The sequence below is a fragment of the Puntigrus tetrazona genome, chromosome 21 (genome assembly GCF_018831695.1).
Source record: "Puntigrus tetrazona isolate hp1 chromosome 21, ASM1883169v1, whole genome shotgun sequence".
NCBI classification, from domain to species: Eukaryota; Metazoa; Chordata; class Actinopteri; order Cypriniformes; family Cyprinidae; genus Puntigrus; species Puntigrus tetrazona.
The window spans coordinates 2,612,015-2,630,544 of NC_056719.1; the positions used below are offsets into that span (position 1 = coordinate 2,612,015).

The 18,530-nt window shown below is 36.1% G+C and overlaps 2 protein-coding genes across 5 annotated transcripts in view; one reads left to right on the top strand and one right to left on the bottom strand.

The window, feature by feature from the left end:
- Positions 1-4,423, bottom strand: part of LOC122326247 (splicing factor SWAP) — a 73,339-nt gene extending 68,916 nt beyond the window's left edge. The window contains exons 1-2 of one of the 2 annotated variants that reach the window (XM_043220976.1): positions 4,084-4,423; positions 1,897-2,060 (exon numbers count right to left, since the gene is read on the bottom strand). In XM_043220976.1, coding sequence (XP_043076911.1) covers positions 1,897-2,060; positions 4,084-4,277 — 358 coding nt within the window. In that variant the 5' untranslated portion in view covers positions 4,278-4,423. Of the gene's footprint in view, positions 1-1,896; positions 2,061-2,509 lie in introns of both variants that reach the window. The other variant, XM_043220977.1, reaches the window with a different exon arrangement.
- A 1,797-nt stretch (positions 4,424-6,220) lies between these two features.
- Positions 6,221-15,339, top strand: LOC122326565 (C-type mannose receptor 2-like). 3 transcript variants are annotated; one of them, XM_043221537.1, is made up of 12 exons: positions 6,221-6,330; positions 8,255-8,635; positions 8,739-9,080; positions 9,926-10,294; positions 10,386-10,760; positions 11,016-11,390; positions 11,478-11,822; positions 11,976-12,347; positions 12,745-13,146; positions 13,319-13,339; positions 13,579-13,655; positions 15,152-15,339. In XM_043221537.1, exons 1-12 carry the CDS (start codon positions 6,306-6,308, stop codon positions 15,230-15,232), a joined length of 3,165 nt encoding a protein of 1,054 aa, XP_043077472.1. In that variant the 5' UTR covers positions 6,221-6,305; the 3' UTR covers positions 15,233-15,339. The 3 variants fall into 3 exon arrangements, with proteins under 3 accessions (XP_043077472.1, XP_043077470.1, XP_043077471.1); XM_043221535.1 differs by lacking the exon at positions 6,221-6,330 and having other exon boundaries at positions 8,150-8,635; XM_043221536.1 differs by lacking the exon at positions 6,221-6,330 and having other exon boundaries at positions 8,150-8,635; positions 13,331-13,339.
- The last annotated feature ends 3,191 nt before the right edge of the window (positions 15,340-18,530 follow it).

The window sequence follows — 18,530 nt, forward strand, 5'->3', positions numbered from 1 at the left end:
ATCCAAACAGCCAGAGTGAGTTCTCATCTTTAATGATCTCGCTACAGAATCACAACTACTAAAACGGCAATAGAGCACAAGGACAGTCCAATATTAGTCTAATATTAATCACAATGCTTTATTACAGTTTATAGGATGTTAATGCAGACAGATTGCTAAAAGTTTAATGAGGTTAGGTCTCCCCCTGAAGGGCGAATACCCATGATGACTACAGAGATAATGACTACGGCGTACTGACACTATCAGCAAAGGACATTATAATTCACTCTCACTTACTGAGCACCTTTGTTTAAAGATTGTTAAACTGCAAATTGAGCCGATGAGCATAATTTTGAATTTTATACATGTTGATGCGTATACTGAGTTATTAGTAAGTGACATGCGGTTTTATCAAGAAGTCCCGAAACAGCATTCAGAAAATGTTTAAAACATCCAAACACAAGAGCAAACCCAATAGTTCTGACTCTAAAAAGCGATTTTGAGTGAGCCATGACTGATGCCCTTGTAAAATATTTCATACGCACAAATTTGGTATGCTATTTCAGTGCATCCGAAGCAATACATCACTTCCAGCACATATTTGAAATATCTTGTGTCGATCGGGCCAGGCGTTGCATAAATGTGACGCAATGAACATTTAATTGCTAGGTGTAGCCACGGGACAAACTTCATTCTGAACCACATTCTTGATCATAAACATTTCAGAACAAGTTTTAACTGACACAATAACATGTAACATGGTAACAAGTCTGGTGACCTAGCATAAACCAACAGCAACAATACTTTCACATTCTATGCACTTAATTTATGGATTTATTCAAGAAACAAACTCAGCCATGTCCGTTTTACGCTCTTCAAAGTGTAGAAAACAAGCACAAGTGCCTTTCAATATTCTGAAAATGTAATACAATCAAAAAGATATTACAGGAAAGCACTTAAAGCCTGACCGCACCAGTCTGAAGTCGATAGCCATGAAAAACAGTGTTTGCTGAAGAGCTCTGGTTATCCACCTAAGCGAAACAAGCTAGATGAATTATTTTAGACTGAAAAGGTTATGTTTTTTTAACCACGTCCACTATAAAAGGGCAACTTCACGCAATTCTACTTTTATAAATACACAGTATATGCCTACCAATGAAAGAATCTCACACAGGGAAAAAGAAAAGTTTCAGATCAAGATTTTTTCATGATTAATAAAAGAAATTTAAATGTATGAATGCACTGAAAGTTGGTAAAATTGGGTTTAGTGGGTTTCAACTGAGTTCAGTGGGCTTTTAACATTTTTTAAAATAAGTAAAAAAAAAAATTTCAAACGACCTTTCATGCATTAACCAAAAATGTTCATTGTTCTTGAATTTACAGAAAAAAAATGTAATTACATTTTTAAATGTTTAAAGTCAAAAAGTCTGAAGCCGCAAGTGAAAAAGTTTCTATTCTGCATTTAGTTTTTTGCTATCATGCTATCAGTATTTGAGTTAATTTTATGGGCATATATTTTTGGAAAATATGTATTTTTAATGTAAAAAAATATTTAAAAAATATATAATAATAATGATAATAACAATAAGAATTGTTTTATATATACAATTTTGCACTTTTGTGCAATTGAGAAAAGAAAAATGTTTTTTTGTCAACAAAAACAAAAATGTGCTTCATGATGAAAAAAAGAGATAAATTAAAATGTAAAAAGCACTGTTGACAAAAAATATGGCATATATATATATATAAAACATATTTATAACAATATTTCTGAAAAATGATACTTTGAGTAAAGAGTAAAAATGACCAAAAAAATAAATAAATAAATAAAGGCCCAAAGATCCCGCACTCGAGCTGACATGAACTTTTGAATAATGCATGAAGACTGACTGAGCTGATAGATCATTGTGTATTTACCTTGCCTGGCCTCCTCCTCCAGTAGATCAGTGTGCATGGCCAGATACCTCTCCTCATCACACAGAGCCTCTATCCTGGCCTCTTCCTCAGACAGCTGGTAATCGTGATTCCACGAGCCTGCGTCATATTCCGAAAGATCGTGTAAATGACCGCGGCCATCGTACCTGCAATACGAATCGCGTGGTTAAAGGCGAGGAGAAATTAACATTGGATTGCATACAAGAAATACTCACCACACTGAAGAACCCTAAAAGTAAAGCTGCTTTTATATTCGCATATATGCTTTCTTTCAAAATGCTACTTCGCTTACGAGGTATGAGGAGGTGCGAAAAAAGCAGACGGCCTATGTGATGCACTCCAGAAGGGATACGGGTCAACAGATGAGTGCAACAGATGATAAACTTACTAAATCCAGCTAATTCTTCACTAAAACCATGAAAAGACGCAACAGGCCCGAGTAAAGAGCGAAAAAAAAAACAAAAAAAAAACGCAAACAACAACTCTCCTCTTACCTTACCTCCAACTTTTTGAGACTTTTTGAGACAACTGCCATCATCATTCCTAAATATACTGTAAAAAAAGTACATCCACACAAGCCCGAGCACATAAATACCTATCCGTAAGAACCCATATGGAGGAAATTTTCCTGCGCTCGCTCCTGTATTCCACTTCTCAGTTCCAGTTTCTTCGGCAAAAGAGAGAAGTGGGCGATGAGGTGGCAATCGGGGCCTGGCGGGACCCCTTAGCCTTAATTGCTGAGGAAATAAGTTCTGTATTACGTGATAGAGAGACACACACATACACATTGGAAACAAGAAAACAGATCCATGCAGATTAAGGTGGCTCAATGCAACCCACTGCGTTTCAACACACTCCTTGCTCGTTAACAATTTTAACATTTTAACAGGACTGCAGCGGAACTGGAAAGAGTGAGGAGGAAAAAACGAAAACAGATAAAGAAAGCGATATTTAACTGACTAATATGTTAAAAGTACTTCCTGCAAAAAAACAATGTTAGACTTGGGATGCACAAAGACAGAATTCACATAATAGTAGGGGTGTATAGATACGCGTATCATGTACTGAACGATTCACGGGTATTTTCTAAATGAAAGTGATCATCCTACCGCCCTTGTTAGTGGGGACTTTGGAGCGAGCAGGGCACTTACGTCCATTATTTAGTCGTTTGGAAAATGCCCGTGAACGGTTCGATACATGACACGAGTATTGTCAAACCCCTAAATAACAGGGTTTTAATCATACATTATCTGTGGGAACCACCTTAATGCCAGAACTAATTTACAGGAGCAGGTTAATCTAATGCGAATTTGCCTTGGTTTGCATTTGTGACCCTGGAACACATAACCAATCATAAGTAGCACTGATAAAATTGTAGCAATAACCAACAATACACTGTATGGGATTGTTCTTTTATTTTCTGTTAGAAATATATAAAAACCTAATTCTGTATTTGTAATATTTGTTGCTAAATACTTTGTAGACAATTTTTTCAATTCATTTTTGCACTTTTAGATTCCAGATTTTAAAATAGCTGTATCCTAATGAACTAACGAAATAATTAAATATGACCCTTATGACTGGTTTTGTGGTCACATTTCATCAAATAAATGCCTGTGAACAATGCAAGTGGCAAAAAGCAGAGGCCTCACATGACCAGTACACATTCATATTCACATTTCAACATCAATTTGCCATAAATATATGTATTTCTTTTTACATACATTTTAAATTATATAAGTGGGGGCCAATGAGCAAGGACTCTGCTTTGGATTTAAAACATCCCCTAACCTGTTCCAAACACTTAAACCGGCCTAAACTGGTTTGATGGTCTCATGGATGGTTTTAGAGGGGTCTGGGCACTTTTTTTAGCCTGTCAGACTGGGAAACTAGCTTAAACCATCAAAGGCCAGAAAACCGTGTTAGGCTTATCTTTGTGTTGAAACGCTTGTCTGCGTTGTCAGTGCACTGAGATTACAAATGATCACAATCCAAGCACGTTATCTTAGATCTGTCAATGTCAAGTTTCTTTTATTCACTTTTGGCCATGTAAACATCACACAATGCCATCAGCTCCTCCTGCGCTGCAAAACAACAAATACATCCAAGGTCCCTTTGGAAGACATTAAGTTGGTTAAAAATGATTCCCATTAGGTTTGTTTAACCGACCTATCGATCATGATGTTCTTGTCCCCCATCCATGGGATAAGGTGTTTGCCCTGATCGTGGTAGATGGCCCTCTCATCGTCCCGGAACATTTTGCAGGCGTAGCCGAACACCAGCAGCTCCGCATACTTGCTGCTGTCGCTCTGCTCCTTAGTCGCCTTATTATGGTCCGTCTTGCTTCCTCCACGCCGATACATTCCTGATAATATCCGCAAAACACGCGAAATAAACGATAAACTGCTAGAAATATATAACCATTTCTTTAAAGGTGGGGAAAGTGCAATATCATATGTCTGCTAACAACTGCTCAAACACATATCAGGACACACTGAAACAAATATGGCGTGTTGAAGAATGTATCGTTTCAGAGTCGCAGATTCGTTGCACTGTGTTTCGTGAAACTGAAAGCGGTGCTGCTGTTTTTATTTGTAAAAAAAATATATTTGAATATAATATGTGAGGTTTTATAATATTTAAACAGGTTTTGTAAGCAGGTGCAGAGATAAGGGAAGTATTAGCCATATTTAAAACGAAAACCTCAACGTGAAAGTGAAAATAATAGCGCAGATTTAACCCACGCTGTAAATTTGTACTATACACAAAAAGTCAGAGAATCATTTATTAAAAAATAAATAAACAACCGTACATTTTATATAAGATGTTTATTATTATTATTATTATTATTATTATTATTATTATTATTATTATTATTATTATTATTATTATTATTATTATTAATCTTCTTCTTCTTATTATTATTATTATTATTAGCTTAAACCCTCATGTGTCTCTAGCAATAAACAATTCCAAGAAATAAACATCAATTATGATAAGCATCAGTAATAAATATCTTATTATATAAAAGAAAAAATAATTATGTTAAAAAACAGAATGGGTTACACACACACATGGTTTAGCAATCATCTATTTGTTTTTTTAATCTACAGCAAAGTTAATCAAAATAGGCAGAGTGAAACAAAGATGTAATTTCCTGTAAGACTGTAAATCATTCAATGATTCAGCAAACATTGCATATTATTCCAGTGTTAGTGCTTCACTTCTGTTTTAGTGTTTGGTTTTACAAATTAACAGATACTATACATGTAAAAAAAAAAAAAAGATGATACACATTACTTCAGAGCATAAACAAAGCTGTTAGATGAGGGTAGATGAGGGAAATTACATGCATATAGTTATGCAACAATCAAAGGTTTTCCATATGGTTCTGTCATGTGTTTCTCACTTTTTTCATGTTTTCATATCACCAGTAAAATGTGAACTTACGGGATTTTTAAAAAAAATCTTTGGCACCTTGTTCAACTGGCTTTTCATTATGCAGGAAAATGTTTTAAAAAACTGCTCTTTTAAAAAACATTCAGCCTGATCATGTTTATTTATTGCAATCACCATTAATGCAATAATAATTTGCAAAAACAATGATTGCAAATGCTGGTCAAATGCATGCAAATGTTGCCACAAAATTTAGGTGAGCAGTTCACATTCTAAAACAGTCTGTGCATAATATGGATTCTTTCACTGAAACGGTGCAAACATAGTCCACATTCAAACAGGCATATCATATTGCTTTATTTGTTTGGAGACACAATCATGACACACAAACATCTGATACTTAAATTTCTCCTTGAACATAATGTGCATTGTATTGTATTGTGTTTATTTTATTTTTTAACTATAGAATAGTAGAAGAGAAGAGAAGAGAAGGCCTTGTTTAACCTTAAAAAAATCTTTGAAATCCTGTTTGACTTGTCATGTGTTTCTTGAAAGTTTTACATGGGTGTATTACTTTGATTTGCTTTGATGTGGAATGTATGTTTACTTGTTATTTACAATACCTGTCCCTAACTAGTTGTGGTTTGTGTTGTTCTTTGTCAGGTCTTTACTTTCTATTTTCCTAAAGCTACTGTAGTAATTGAATGGAAATCGAATGTGCAGAAATAATTTCATAGTTTATGTCTCATACCTTAACATACAGGTCACATACATATTTTGTACATTTCTGCACAAATGTCAGTGTAGCTTGAGCAACCCAACAGGTTTAAAAAAGATCCCACCCACATTTTACAATAAATATAAAGACTCAAACTGGTGAGAAATATAGTGGACTTGTCAACAATTTAGACAAAACTGGTGTTTAATTACTTTTTAACAATACTTTTTAATGCTTTTCTAATACAATATAACAGGCATCATTTTCTTCCTGAGCCATGTTTCCATTACTGATATTCTCAGGTATGGGATCTTTTTACTTTTTACTTGAATCCTTATCTTGGTTATTTTATATAATATATGTGGGTGTCCGGTAGTCAACCACTGAAAATACTAATTAATATTTTTTTTTCATTTTGTTTCTTACATTTGAGAATAGAGATGAATGAATCCTAACAGTAAGTAACAATTAAAAAAGTATACTTTTTGATTGATATGATTAAAAAAGTATACTTTTAAAAAAAAATATATATATATATATATATATATATATATATATATATGTACCTACATTAACTTGCCTCAGTAATAATAGTCAAATTATTGTTTTGTGTAAACTAAGCAAGAATATTCTAGGCATGCAAAAGCAAAAGTTGTTTTATTGACCTTTTTAAAATGTAGCCAAATGCACTGGCATGCACTGCTGCTTGAAAGAAAAACATGTAGAAACCATTTCACCAGCTTAGTTGTGTCTGGTAGAGAGGAGCAAACATGGGGTGAACATTTCTCATTTCTCAACTGAAGCAGCAGATAGCATGGTAAGAGAGTCGGCTGGAATGGGACACAGAGCTCAGGAGACCAGCGAGTGTGCTGATATAGGGAGCTGGATTGACACAAACAGGTGACTGTGCTGGTGACTGAGAACATGACAAGTGTATACTGAATACGGGAAAGGGGTTGGTTGCTCATGGAAATGATGATCAAGAATGTGCAGATTATTCTTGGCTTGATGAGTGCAGTTTTTGTCTCTGTGGCATATTTGAACAAAAGCTAAAATTGGACATATCATCTCTTTAAAAAAAGAAGAAGAAGCTTGAGTCAGTCATAAACTTGATTTACTAGTTTAGTTGGTGGCAGGAGGTATTAAGGAAGGAACATTGTTATTCTAGAAAGCATTTTATTGAATAAAACTCAATGTGGTTTGACACGAGTCAGCTTTATACAGTTCACAGTTATTTATTTATTGTCTTCAGAATGTGTGTTTCTTGATTATAATTCCAGCATTGTAAATCTTACATTGGAACTACTGCTGCTTTTACTTGTTAACGTGTAACGTGTTGCAACCAGTTAACTTATGTTTATTGTAATTTTCTTAATTTTCAAACAGTCCAAAAGAAGCCATTTTTAAAGAAATTGTAAAATATCAACACCAAAATAACACAAGAACAAACACATAAAACCTTTGTGTTAGGGCTGTCAAGCTTTGATATATATATAATATAAAATAAGGTTAATGTGTTGTTGTAGATCTAAACAAAACATGTCCTATGCCAATAAGGAATTAAAAAAAACTAAACAACTAAATAAAATACTAAATCAAATATTTTTAGTTATCCGGCAGTCATGTCACCCTGTAGCCCAGGACTGATGACCCACTGAAGCTAGGCAGGGTTGAATCTGGTCAGTACCTGGATGGGGGTAACAAGGTTACTGCTGGAAGAGGTGTTAGAGAGGTGAGCAGGGGGTGCTCACCCTGTGGCCTGTGTGGGTCCTGACGTGGACACTATACTGTAAAAAGCACTGTGGGTGAGACGTGAAGCTGAGATCCTGACTCTCTGTGGTAATTAAAAATCCCAGGATGTCTTTTGGAAAGATTAGCATCCTCACCAAATTTGCTTATTACACTTTGACCACCATGGCCTCTACACAATCCCCATTAATGCTGATTGGCTTTATTACTCAGTCTCCTCACCACCAGTAAGTTGGTCTGTGATGAGTGTTCTGGCACACTAAGGCTGTACACTATGTGCCCTCACTTCCACTGAGCAGACACTAAAGCGAGCTCCACAGCAGACCTCTACCTCACAGTCAAAGCAGCATTATATCATAAAAGCGTGGATTTGGGACAGGGCCTCTAGTGTCTGTTAATGGACATTTGTAACTGAGAGAATACTGTGTGATGTGGTCATGCGATCTCAACATAAGACAACTTTTGTGTTTTTAACAGGTTTCTTTAGCCTCACACTGTGTGCCCCTCAGTATGTCTTTGTCAGTGAATCCAAGACTTGGGGAGAAGCTCAGAAATACTGTAGAGATAAATACACTGATCTGGCCACCGTTGAAAATCAACAACAGACGATTCAGTTATTGGACACAGTGAATAATGATTCCATTGATTTGGCCTGGATTGGACTCTATGATGATCTGAACAGTTGGAAATGGACTCTAGAGGACAGTGATTTCTTCGATGTGGGAGAGAAAGACTTTAGGAACTGGTATAATCCAGGACCAATCAATTATGGAGGACAAAGACTGTGTGTTTCTATATACAATGGGATATGGTATACAGCACTCTGTTCTAATTTGATGTATACATTCTGCTATGATGGTGAGATTAGATGGAAACACAAACAAAAATAACAAAAAAAACAAATACACTTTCCTTTTTCTAATATGTAAATAACTAAATTTGATATTCATAATATTTTCAGGAAGAGAAAATGCCACTGCTAGTTATGTTCTCATTTACGAGTACAGAACCTGGGCTGAAGCTCAGAGTTACTGCAGAGAACATCACACAGACCTCATCAGTATCAGAAATGATGCTGAAAACCAAAAGATTCAGTATTTATTACGAAATATTCATTATAACTATATTTGGATTGGACTGTACAGAACCTGGTCTTGGTCAGATCAGAGCAACTCTTCATTTACTTACTGGAGCACATATCAACCCGATTCTACAGAATCCTGCACTGTAGTGTCATTTAGTGACTCTGGGAAGTGGACTTCTACATACTGCTATTACGCCTATCCTTTCTTTTGCTACAGTGGTGAGTAGATCTCAAAGACAAATAAACTAGACGATAACAAACAATAACAATGAAAAATACACAGTGCAACTATAACATTTTTTCCATCTGATAAACCTTTGACAATTAGCCAATCAGAATTCACTTGAGCATTTAAAGTGAGAGACAACACAACTGCAGTGTTCTTAAAATAAACAGTATTGTACAGTGCTTTGGTGTGGATTAAAATTATAATTATAATTTTTGGTGTGATCGGCCTTTTAATAGTTTAATTGTTCACCTGACTTTTTAATTCATCATTTATTCCCCCGTCATGTCATTCCAAATCTGTGCATTTCATCATACATCATTTCACGATGACAGACGTATCACAACACTGTCATTATTTTTAAACTTAACTTAAAAAGGTAAACATAGGTCGTATATGATACTTGCACAAACAACCTAAAGGATAGATTTTTGTTGGAGGATATAGGCTGATTCAATGAGCTTAAAGAGCCTAAGAATATGTTGAAAATCTGAGTTTCAAAGTCTAATGTAAATCTGCAAATAAACTAAGCTATGATGTTAAAACTGATCATGTGAAGTCCTTTGTACAAAATGCACATGCTTTTTGAATCATGTCAAACCAGGTTTGACACAACATGTGAAGTTCATGCAGTTTGATGGCTGATGCCAGTAAACATGAACATATTTTTACATGTAAAAGCTCTCATAAAAAAAAAAAAAAAAACTTTGCTAAAACTTTAGTAACATTCTTTTGATTTTTTTAATATTTTGAATATCAAAAATATTCATCAAAAATATTTAACACAAACACATACACAAACACACGCTTATAAAACTTTTGTTTCCTCTATTGACAGAATCAGCATCATCCCGTCAGTATCACTTTGTGTCTGAGTCTAAGAGCTGGACTGAAGCTCAGACATACTGCAGACAGAATTACACTGATCTGGCCACCATTGATAACATGGATGAAATGAACAGACTGATTAACACAGTTAATGGGAGTTACAGCGGCTCAGCCTGGATTGGACTGTATGATGATATAAACAGCTGGAGATGGTCACTGGAAAACAATGATTTCTATCAAGAAGGAGAGAGAGATTTCAGAAACTGGTATCATGAACCAGACAATAGTGGGGGAAACGAACTGTGTGTTTACATGAATTATAATGCAAAATGGTATGATATCTCATGTGACAACACACTGCCATTTGTTTGCTATGATGGTAAGGGAATTTATTTTTTATATATAAATTAGATTTTATTTAGGTAAGAGAAAATGCACATATACATTTGTCATTTGTTGCTCTATCTCAGGTAGAGAGACTGCCACAGAGAGGTACATTTTTATCTATAGTTTGAAAACCTGGTCAGAGGCTCGTAGTTACTGCAGAGATCATTATACAGATCTCGCCAATGTGAGAAATCAGACTGAGAACCAGAGGATCCTTGAGACAGCAGTTGGAGGAGTCTGGATCGGACTGTACAGAAACAGGATTTGGTCAAACAGTCAGAATACTACATATCAAAACTGGAGGCCACAAATTCCTGGGTTACCGGCGCAACCAGACAATGGCAACTCTCAATATTCTGAGTATGGGTTTCAGCACTGTACTGCTGTATCATTCAGATATTCAGGCAGATGGACAGATGAGATGTGTTTATCCAGCATGCCTTTCTTCTGCTACAGCAGTAAGTTCAGTCTCCTTGTTGGATGCCATTATTTGGCAGGAATGAAAAAGACTTCAATCACATTTCTCAAACATGAAAGATTTATTTTATCCAGATATAAAACAAATTTAATCTGTTTTATAATTAATTGCATTTGGTTTACAATTATGACAGGAAAATAATTAACTTCTAATTTGTATAATTAGCATTGTTTATTGGTACATTAGTGATTAGTTCATTGCAACTATTTTTTTTCTGTGCTGTAAAAATTCACAGGAAGCTGCACACAATCTTCATGCACCCGTGAGTATCACTTTGTGTCTGAGTCTAAGAGCTGGACTGAAGCTCAGACATACTGCAGACAGAATTACACTGATCTGGCCACCATTGATAACATGGATGAAATGAACAGACTCATTAAAACAATACGAGGAACTTACTTTGGATCAACTTGGATTGGACTCTATGATGATATAAACAGCTGGAAATGGTCTCTGGATAATGCAACATTAGAGGGAGGTTTTAAAAGCTGGTATGTTCAACAACAAGAAAATTCAGGTGGACAGAGTCTGTGTGTGTACATGTCAAATTATCAGGGAACATGGAGTGAAGCCTTTTGCTCCTATCAGTATCCTTTTGTTTGCTACGATGGTGAGAACTGCTGTTCAACATTTAAATAATTAGAACAAAATATTTACAATTACATGATTTATTACATATTTAAATTGCTTCCCACAGGAAACGTGAATGCTAGTTCAAGTTATGTTTTGGTGTACGAGTATAAACCCTGGAGTGAAGCTCAGAGTTACTGCAGAGAACATCACACAGATCTTGTCAGTATCAGGAATGAGATTGAAAACTACAGGGTTCAGTTATTACTTCAATATTATTCAGTTGCTTGGATTGGATTGTACAGAACCAGGTCTTGGTCAGATCAGAGCAACTCTTCATTCAGTAACTGGAAGACAGGACAGCCAGATAATGCTGGAAACAGTCAATACTGCACTGCAGTGTCTTTTAGTGACTCTGGGAACTGGACAGACGAAGACTGCAACATTGCATTACCTTTCATTTGCTACAGTGGTGAGTAGATCACTTGTCTGCAAATAGAATAACTTGTACCAACAGTGAAAGAAAGTAACAAGTAAGAGTAGGATAAATGGACCGATTTAAAAAAGGTGTAACTTGATCAAACATGTATCTGTTGAATCATACATTTTTTCTCTGAAAAAACAGCAGAGTCAGCATCACCCCATCAGTATCACTTTGTGAATGAGTCTAAAAGCTGGACTGAAGCTCAGACATACTGCAGACAGAATTACACTGATCTGGCCACCATTGATAACATGGATGAAATGAACAGACTGATTAACACAGTTAATGGAAGGTACAATGGCTCAGCCTGGATTGGACTGTATGATGATATAAACAGCTGGAGATGGTCACTGGAAAACAATGATTTCTATCAAGAAGGAGAGAGAGATTTCAGGAACTTTTATCACGAACCTAATAACAATTTTGGGAATGAACTGTGTGTTTACATGGATAATAATGCAAAATGGTTTGATGGATCATGTGACAGTTATAACTCATTTATCTGTTATGATGGTAAGAGATTATAACTGAAAACTTTCATTCTGTGAGTTTACATAATGAGTTTCCTTTTGGTAAAACAGCTTAGTAGGTTACTAGACTAAACTATATAAAAAACTCTCTATAAACATTAGTATAATTGTGGTAAGACCTCCAGCAGATGTCTCGGCTTGGCTGGCTTCGATAAAAAAAAAAACAATATATCACCCAAAAACATCACATTTATTGAGTGTTATTTATGCAAGCAAGCACAAATAGCACAAGCAAAAGTATTTCAGTGTTCAAAATGTAAACTTTAAAATAATTGTAAATATCTGTGTGTTGTAAATATAAATGTATGCATTTAAATTTGAGTTACATGTAGATTATTTAAGCAATGTACTGTCTTATTATAATCATGTTTTTATTTTAGGCAGAATAAACTCCTCTCAGCAGTATGTTTGGGTAACTGAGGTAAGGACCTGGGCTGGAGCTCAGAGCTACTGCAGAGAGAAATACACAGACCTGGCCAGTGTGAGGAATGAGACAGAGCGTCAACAGATACTAAACGTTATGAGTAGTAATTGGTATTGGAATAATTACGGATTTTCTGTGTGGATTGGTCTGTACAGAAACAGACTGTGGTCAGATCAGAGCACCTCTTCTTTTACATATTGGCTGCAAAACAGTCAAAGCTTTGCTGCACAACCAGATAATGGTGCAAATGTCCCAGGAGAGGAGGGAGCTCAACACTGCACAGCTACGTCTTTACAATATTTTGGCCAGTGGACAGATGAGAGCTGCTTTGACAGTCTGCCTTTCTTCTGTTACAGTGGTGAGCAAATACACCCACAGTATAATCAAATAAAAGAACAAACAACAGCCTGTGGATTTTAAAAAGAAACAGTCTGTATAATGAATGTAACATGATACTTATGATAAAGTTACTAATGCATAATTACTAATACAATTTTTTTGTTGCTGAACCTGATGACCATCATATTAAGCCACCAATTCAGATGCATACGGTATGTTTAAGTACTTTAAATATGATCTGTTTGTTTCTATTGATTTCAATACATAATGCACTGTAAAAGATTTTGGAGGTTTTTGTTTACATGATTTATTAAAATAAACATAATAAACATAATAATAATAATAATAATAAACATTTTTTAATAGCAAGTAAACACAAAATGACATCTAAAATCTTTTCAGTGTGGGTTTAATAATTGTGCATTTCAACACTTTTTTTTCAATTAATCAGTGATGGGAATGCAAATAAAAGTTACAAGTCTTGAAAATTTGTCTGAATCTCAGATTGAACAGCTTGTGATTATGCAGGTAAGAAATAGGACTCATTTACCTACTGTAATGAACATTTACCATGTTTTTACATGCACACAAACATATATATATGACGTGAGCTTGCTTGGAGCCCTGATTCGCTCGCCAATGAAATTCGGCAAGCGGTTATCGAATCCTGAGCCACGCCCGGTCACAAAATAGGCAATAAGTGTAACCACTCATCTTATTTTTGCTTTAGAGCCAAGCGTCTGCAGTGAGAGCATTTCTGCTGGGTCAGTCCCTGCAGACCTTTCCTCCTCCTGCAGCAGCTGTTCTGTATGTCTTCCCAGTGATTTTGCTGCATCGGATTAGATGTCGATGACAACATCGGAGGATGGGCGTTGTCCTCATTCCCCAGGTGGAGAGTACAGTTGCAGTGCACTTGTGCATGCAAACGACACACTTGGAGGAGTAGTCCTCATCTCCACTCCAAGGCCTGCAGGCTGTCACCTGCCTCTGCCCTACATAGGTGCTAAAATGCACGAGAGTAGTACCAACCTGAGGTTGATGCAGGAACTGTGCTTGTCGACTGACATTGCCTTAGTGGTGATGAAAATCACAGCACAGTCCCTCTGGAAGGCAATGTCCACACTTACTGGCCAAGAGTGCCATCTATGGCTCAGCCTGTCCAAGATTGGGTGCCCTTGGAACAATTGTCTGGGCATGTGGTTGTTACGAAATGCAACAGGCAGGCAGACTTGGGGTTCTGGTCAGGGCCTCGTCTGCTTTAGCACATCAATTGCCTAGAGCTGTTGGAAGTGCATTTGGCTTGCCACTGTCTTGGTGTACCAGACCCAAGGGGAGCCGTGCCCTCTGGGAGTGAGGGCTCACTCCACTCTGAGTGTTGCCTCCTCCTTTGCGTGGGGAACAGGTAATTGATGGGAAGAGCTGGCCGGTGTCACACTTGCGGCACCATTCCCCCTCACATAGGACGCCCACACAGTAGGTTCCCCACACAGTGAACCCTGGTTGAGTATCCTCCAGCACCCCCCACTGTCAGACTCGGCGGAGCAGTCTGATGCCAGGCGCTGTACCGGTGTTTAGCTGTAGTTTGCAGGTAATCCCATGTGTATGTTCTTCCATGGTAAGGTTCCTCCCTCAGTAAACCTACGTCTTCCCTTCGACAGTCTGCATTGTCTCTGCTGTCAGTTGCCCCTCTTCCTTGCTTGGATAGGACCTGGCACAGAGGCTAAGTTAGTATGTTGTACTGCCCCAGACTTGGGTCAGTCCATATCAGTGTCTCCACATGCCACCATCCCTTCCAAAAGATGTGGTCTCCGCAGCGACCTTTCTCAGTTACACCTGTTATACCCATGGGACAGTGAGTTGCCCAGGATTAGTTAAACACTTGCCAAATTTCACTGACATTTTTTCTTAATCAGAACGAACCAGGGCTCCAAGCAAGACCCCAGTCTTTTGCCTGAAAATAAATACATTTACTTAATCTGACTGCATTTCAGTGCATGATTGTCATAAAGCTCATATATTTTCAGTTACAAGAGGAGCTGATGAGGCTTGGACTTCCCAGAAACGTCACCATGAATTTAAGAGATTATCGTAAGATTAATCCTTGACAGAGAATGTTTCAACGGACCTGTTAAATCAGTAAAGGGCTTTGTAAGAAAATGAATGCAGCTTTAATTTCAATTTTAACATTAACTGTAAAATTGAGCTTACAGTACAGCTTTATTAATCAACAGTTTAAGCAGTAGCTTTTATGTAAAATTATCAGGCGAAAACAATAACATATTATTGGATATCAATATGCTATGAATATGATTAATATAAGATGATGGGGGATTTTGTTTTTGTTATTAAAGTAAAGTATACCAATGGTAATGAATGCTGTGTCTGTAAAGTTAAATAAAGTTTTAAAACGAAACTGTTGTTATGTGATTTGTTAAGATTTATTAATTTACAACCATAGAGATAAAAATATTACACACAAACCTTGACACTACTGATAATATATATATATGTCAGTGGTCATCTTTTGGACAACTGTCAAGTCAGCAGTGTTCCCCATGATTGTGTAGCATACAGAACTAGACTAAGAGGATGGACAATCTAATAGAATTGTTACTATGAGGTGTGGTACGAGTTCATGTTATGTGTCTATGATAGACTGCCCTTTTGTGTGTGTTGTATATGTATGCTGTGTTGCAGGTGGGTGGGTCTGGGATCTAATTGGCTGGAGGTTGCTATTGGTCTACTTCCTCACCTGACCCAGTTATAGGCCATTCTGAGGGGCGCCATCTTTGTACCATGGCTTGTCGCATACTGTTGCTACCTTGTTTTTCCTGCTACTTTGTGTCAATACTATATACTACTTTTTGTATATAGTGTCGCCAAAAACAACTTGTTTGTTTGTAGTTTTGTAGAGTTTCGTATTAGAGAGACTGAGACTTAATAATGTTCAGTGAAATGGGAATTGTGTTTAGTGCTTTCTATTCTATTTACCCGTATCTACCCCTGAAGATTTTTCCCCTTTTAACGATAAATAGAATTAATTCGTCTCTCTGGTAGTGATTCTCTTTCCATCACTTCATTATTTTTGCTTCTTTCTGTTATGATCAACCCCTAGAGGTAGTTACAAGGTGCATCACATCTCACATGTATACTAAGGACAAACTCATCATGTCTATCTAGTTGTGACGAAGATGTAGGCTATTGATTTCAGATTCAGCAGGCAACAATTTTTACAGCTACGTTATCATTGCAGCCACAACTAGTTACTAGTCCAGGTAACCACAATAATGCCTATGCAATGACACATGATTATATATAAATCGTTATTTGTTGTTATACACACATGCACACAGACATTATTTCAAAAACAACATAGTCGTGAGATGCAATAAAACTAGATGCACGCATAACAACAAAAGGCAATGCTTTTCTGATAAGAAGTGTGCAAACTCAAGCATTTTTGACGATTTTTTCTGTTTAATCCTTGTGCTATCTATCCTTCTCCATTTTTTTTCTTGTTGTTATGGAAATTACAGATCTCACTACTTGTTTGGTCATTGGTCATCTGTCAAAAGGATGCTTGACGTAAGTTTTTTTTTTTTTTTTTTTTTGAACATTTTTGAAAACATAGTTTACTCCATAGGGTTCTAATGATGCTGACAGCTTTACAAAAGATGCCAAGTTTTAGTCTTCCCTTTGTTTTGCATCCAGTTACATTTGATTGGCCTAGTCGTGTGTCACAGGCCAATCAGAATTATGCAGGTCAAAATCGATTTGTTTTTTTCAGAACTCATGAGAAGGAAGCTTTGAAAATATTTTTTGTTAATTATGCCACCAATATATATATATGTTCTTATGGACACACACACACACACACACACACAGAGAGAGAGAGAGAGAGAGAGAGAGAGAGAGAGAGAGAGAGAGAGAGAGAGAGTTAGCAATCATTAATTTCTATTTTAATAAAGCACAGTTAATTATACTCCTAAAACAGGCAGAAGGAATCAAAGATATACTTTTCTGTGAGACTGTCAATCATTCAATGATTCAGTGATTAAGTGAATAACAGTCATTTTTATTCATTTACTAAACCATGTTTGATTTGGTTGATAGGATTACTGTATCTCACACTACAGAGAACTGTTGATTATAAGATGACCAAACATGTCAAATGTCTAATTATCCGATATTAATCAAATGTTAATTTTCAAATGTTTATTTATTTGCAGCTTTAATTGTAATGAATATATAAACATTTAATTATAATGTTTTTAATAGTTGTATGTAATGAAAAACTTTATTCAGGGAACATTATATAATACACGGGTATAAAGGAACATCAGGTGTTAGTGCTTGACTTCTGTTTGTTTTTAAACCTGAGAGATATTTGAGATTTGTCAGGTAAGTCTGCGACAATCAAAAACATGTCACAAATGCTGCTGGTAGAGATTTACCTGTTCTAAAACATTCCTTTAAAGGCATGTTTTTTGAGCGGATTTTTATCTCAACAGACACAAAACTTGCTTAACTTTACACAACATAAAGATCATGTAGCACAATATGTAATGTTATTTTAAAATGTGTTTTATTTGTCACGTCTTTGGACTCTTTTGTTGTTGTCATGTGCTCAGTGTGCCCTACTTTCAGTTCTAGTTCATTTTCTTTCAGCCGTGTCTCGTTAATTTAGTCAATTACGTCGTGTATTTAAGTTCTGTGTTTTGAGTTCACGTTGTCCGATCGTCAATGTCCGTGCAATGTCCATTCGATGTCTATACGTGGTTTTTGCTCGGCCTGCCTGCCTTTGTACATTTATTTTACCCGTTTTGGAATAAATCTGTTTAAGTGTATTTCGATTCTCGAGTGCTCTCTCCCGCGAAATCACGACCGTGACATTATTCGTTGGTGCAACAGATTTGTTAATTGCTACCATACATGCAGCAACAAAAAATGTTTGATACACTTATTACTTCAGAGCATTAACAAAGCTGTTAGATTCAGGTGGATGAGGGAAATGAAATGCATATACAGGTATTTTTGATAAATTTGATATGAATGTGATAATCAAAGGATTCTGACTATCAGTTTTCATATTGCCGATGAAAAAGTGAAACAGGGTCTGTTTAAAATCTCTGACATCTTGTTTGTCTGGCTTTGTTATGCAAGTACAGACAGTTGCTTTCTCTTTTAAAACACATTTAGCCCCATTTTTTTTTTTTTTTTTTTTTTTTTATGGGTCTGGTACTTTAAAAAATAATAATTTATGATATAAAAGTTAAATACTAAAATACTATTTACAGTACAGTAGGTTAGATACATTTAGGTAAGCTCACATTCTGAAATAATCTGAGCTTAATATGTTTGGATGGTTTCTTTCACTGAGCAAACATGGTCTACATTCAAACT

What these genes read in the sequence shown, in the direction of transcription:
- LOC122326565 (XM_043221535.1), top strand. Translation starts at nt 8,215, where the DNA reads ATGCGATCTCAACATAAGACAACTTTTGTGTTTTTAACAGGTTTCTTT. An exon ending in GCCTTTCTTCTGCTACAGCA is followed by an intron (nt 10,761 to 11,015) that starts GTAAGTTCAGTC and finishes AAAAATTCACAG; the next exon opens with GAAGCTGCACACAATCTTCA. An exon ending in AACAGCTTGTGATTATGCAG is followed by an intron (nt 13,656 to 15,151) that starts GTAAGAAATAGG and finishes ATATATTTTCAG; the next exon opens with TTACAAGAGGAGCTGATGAG.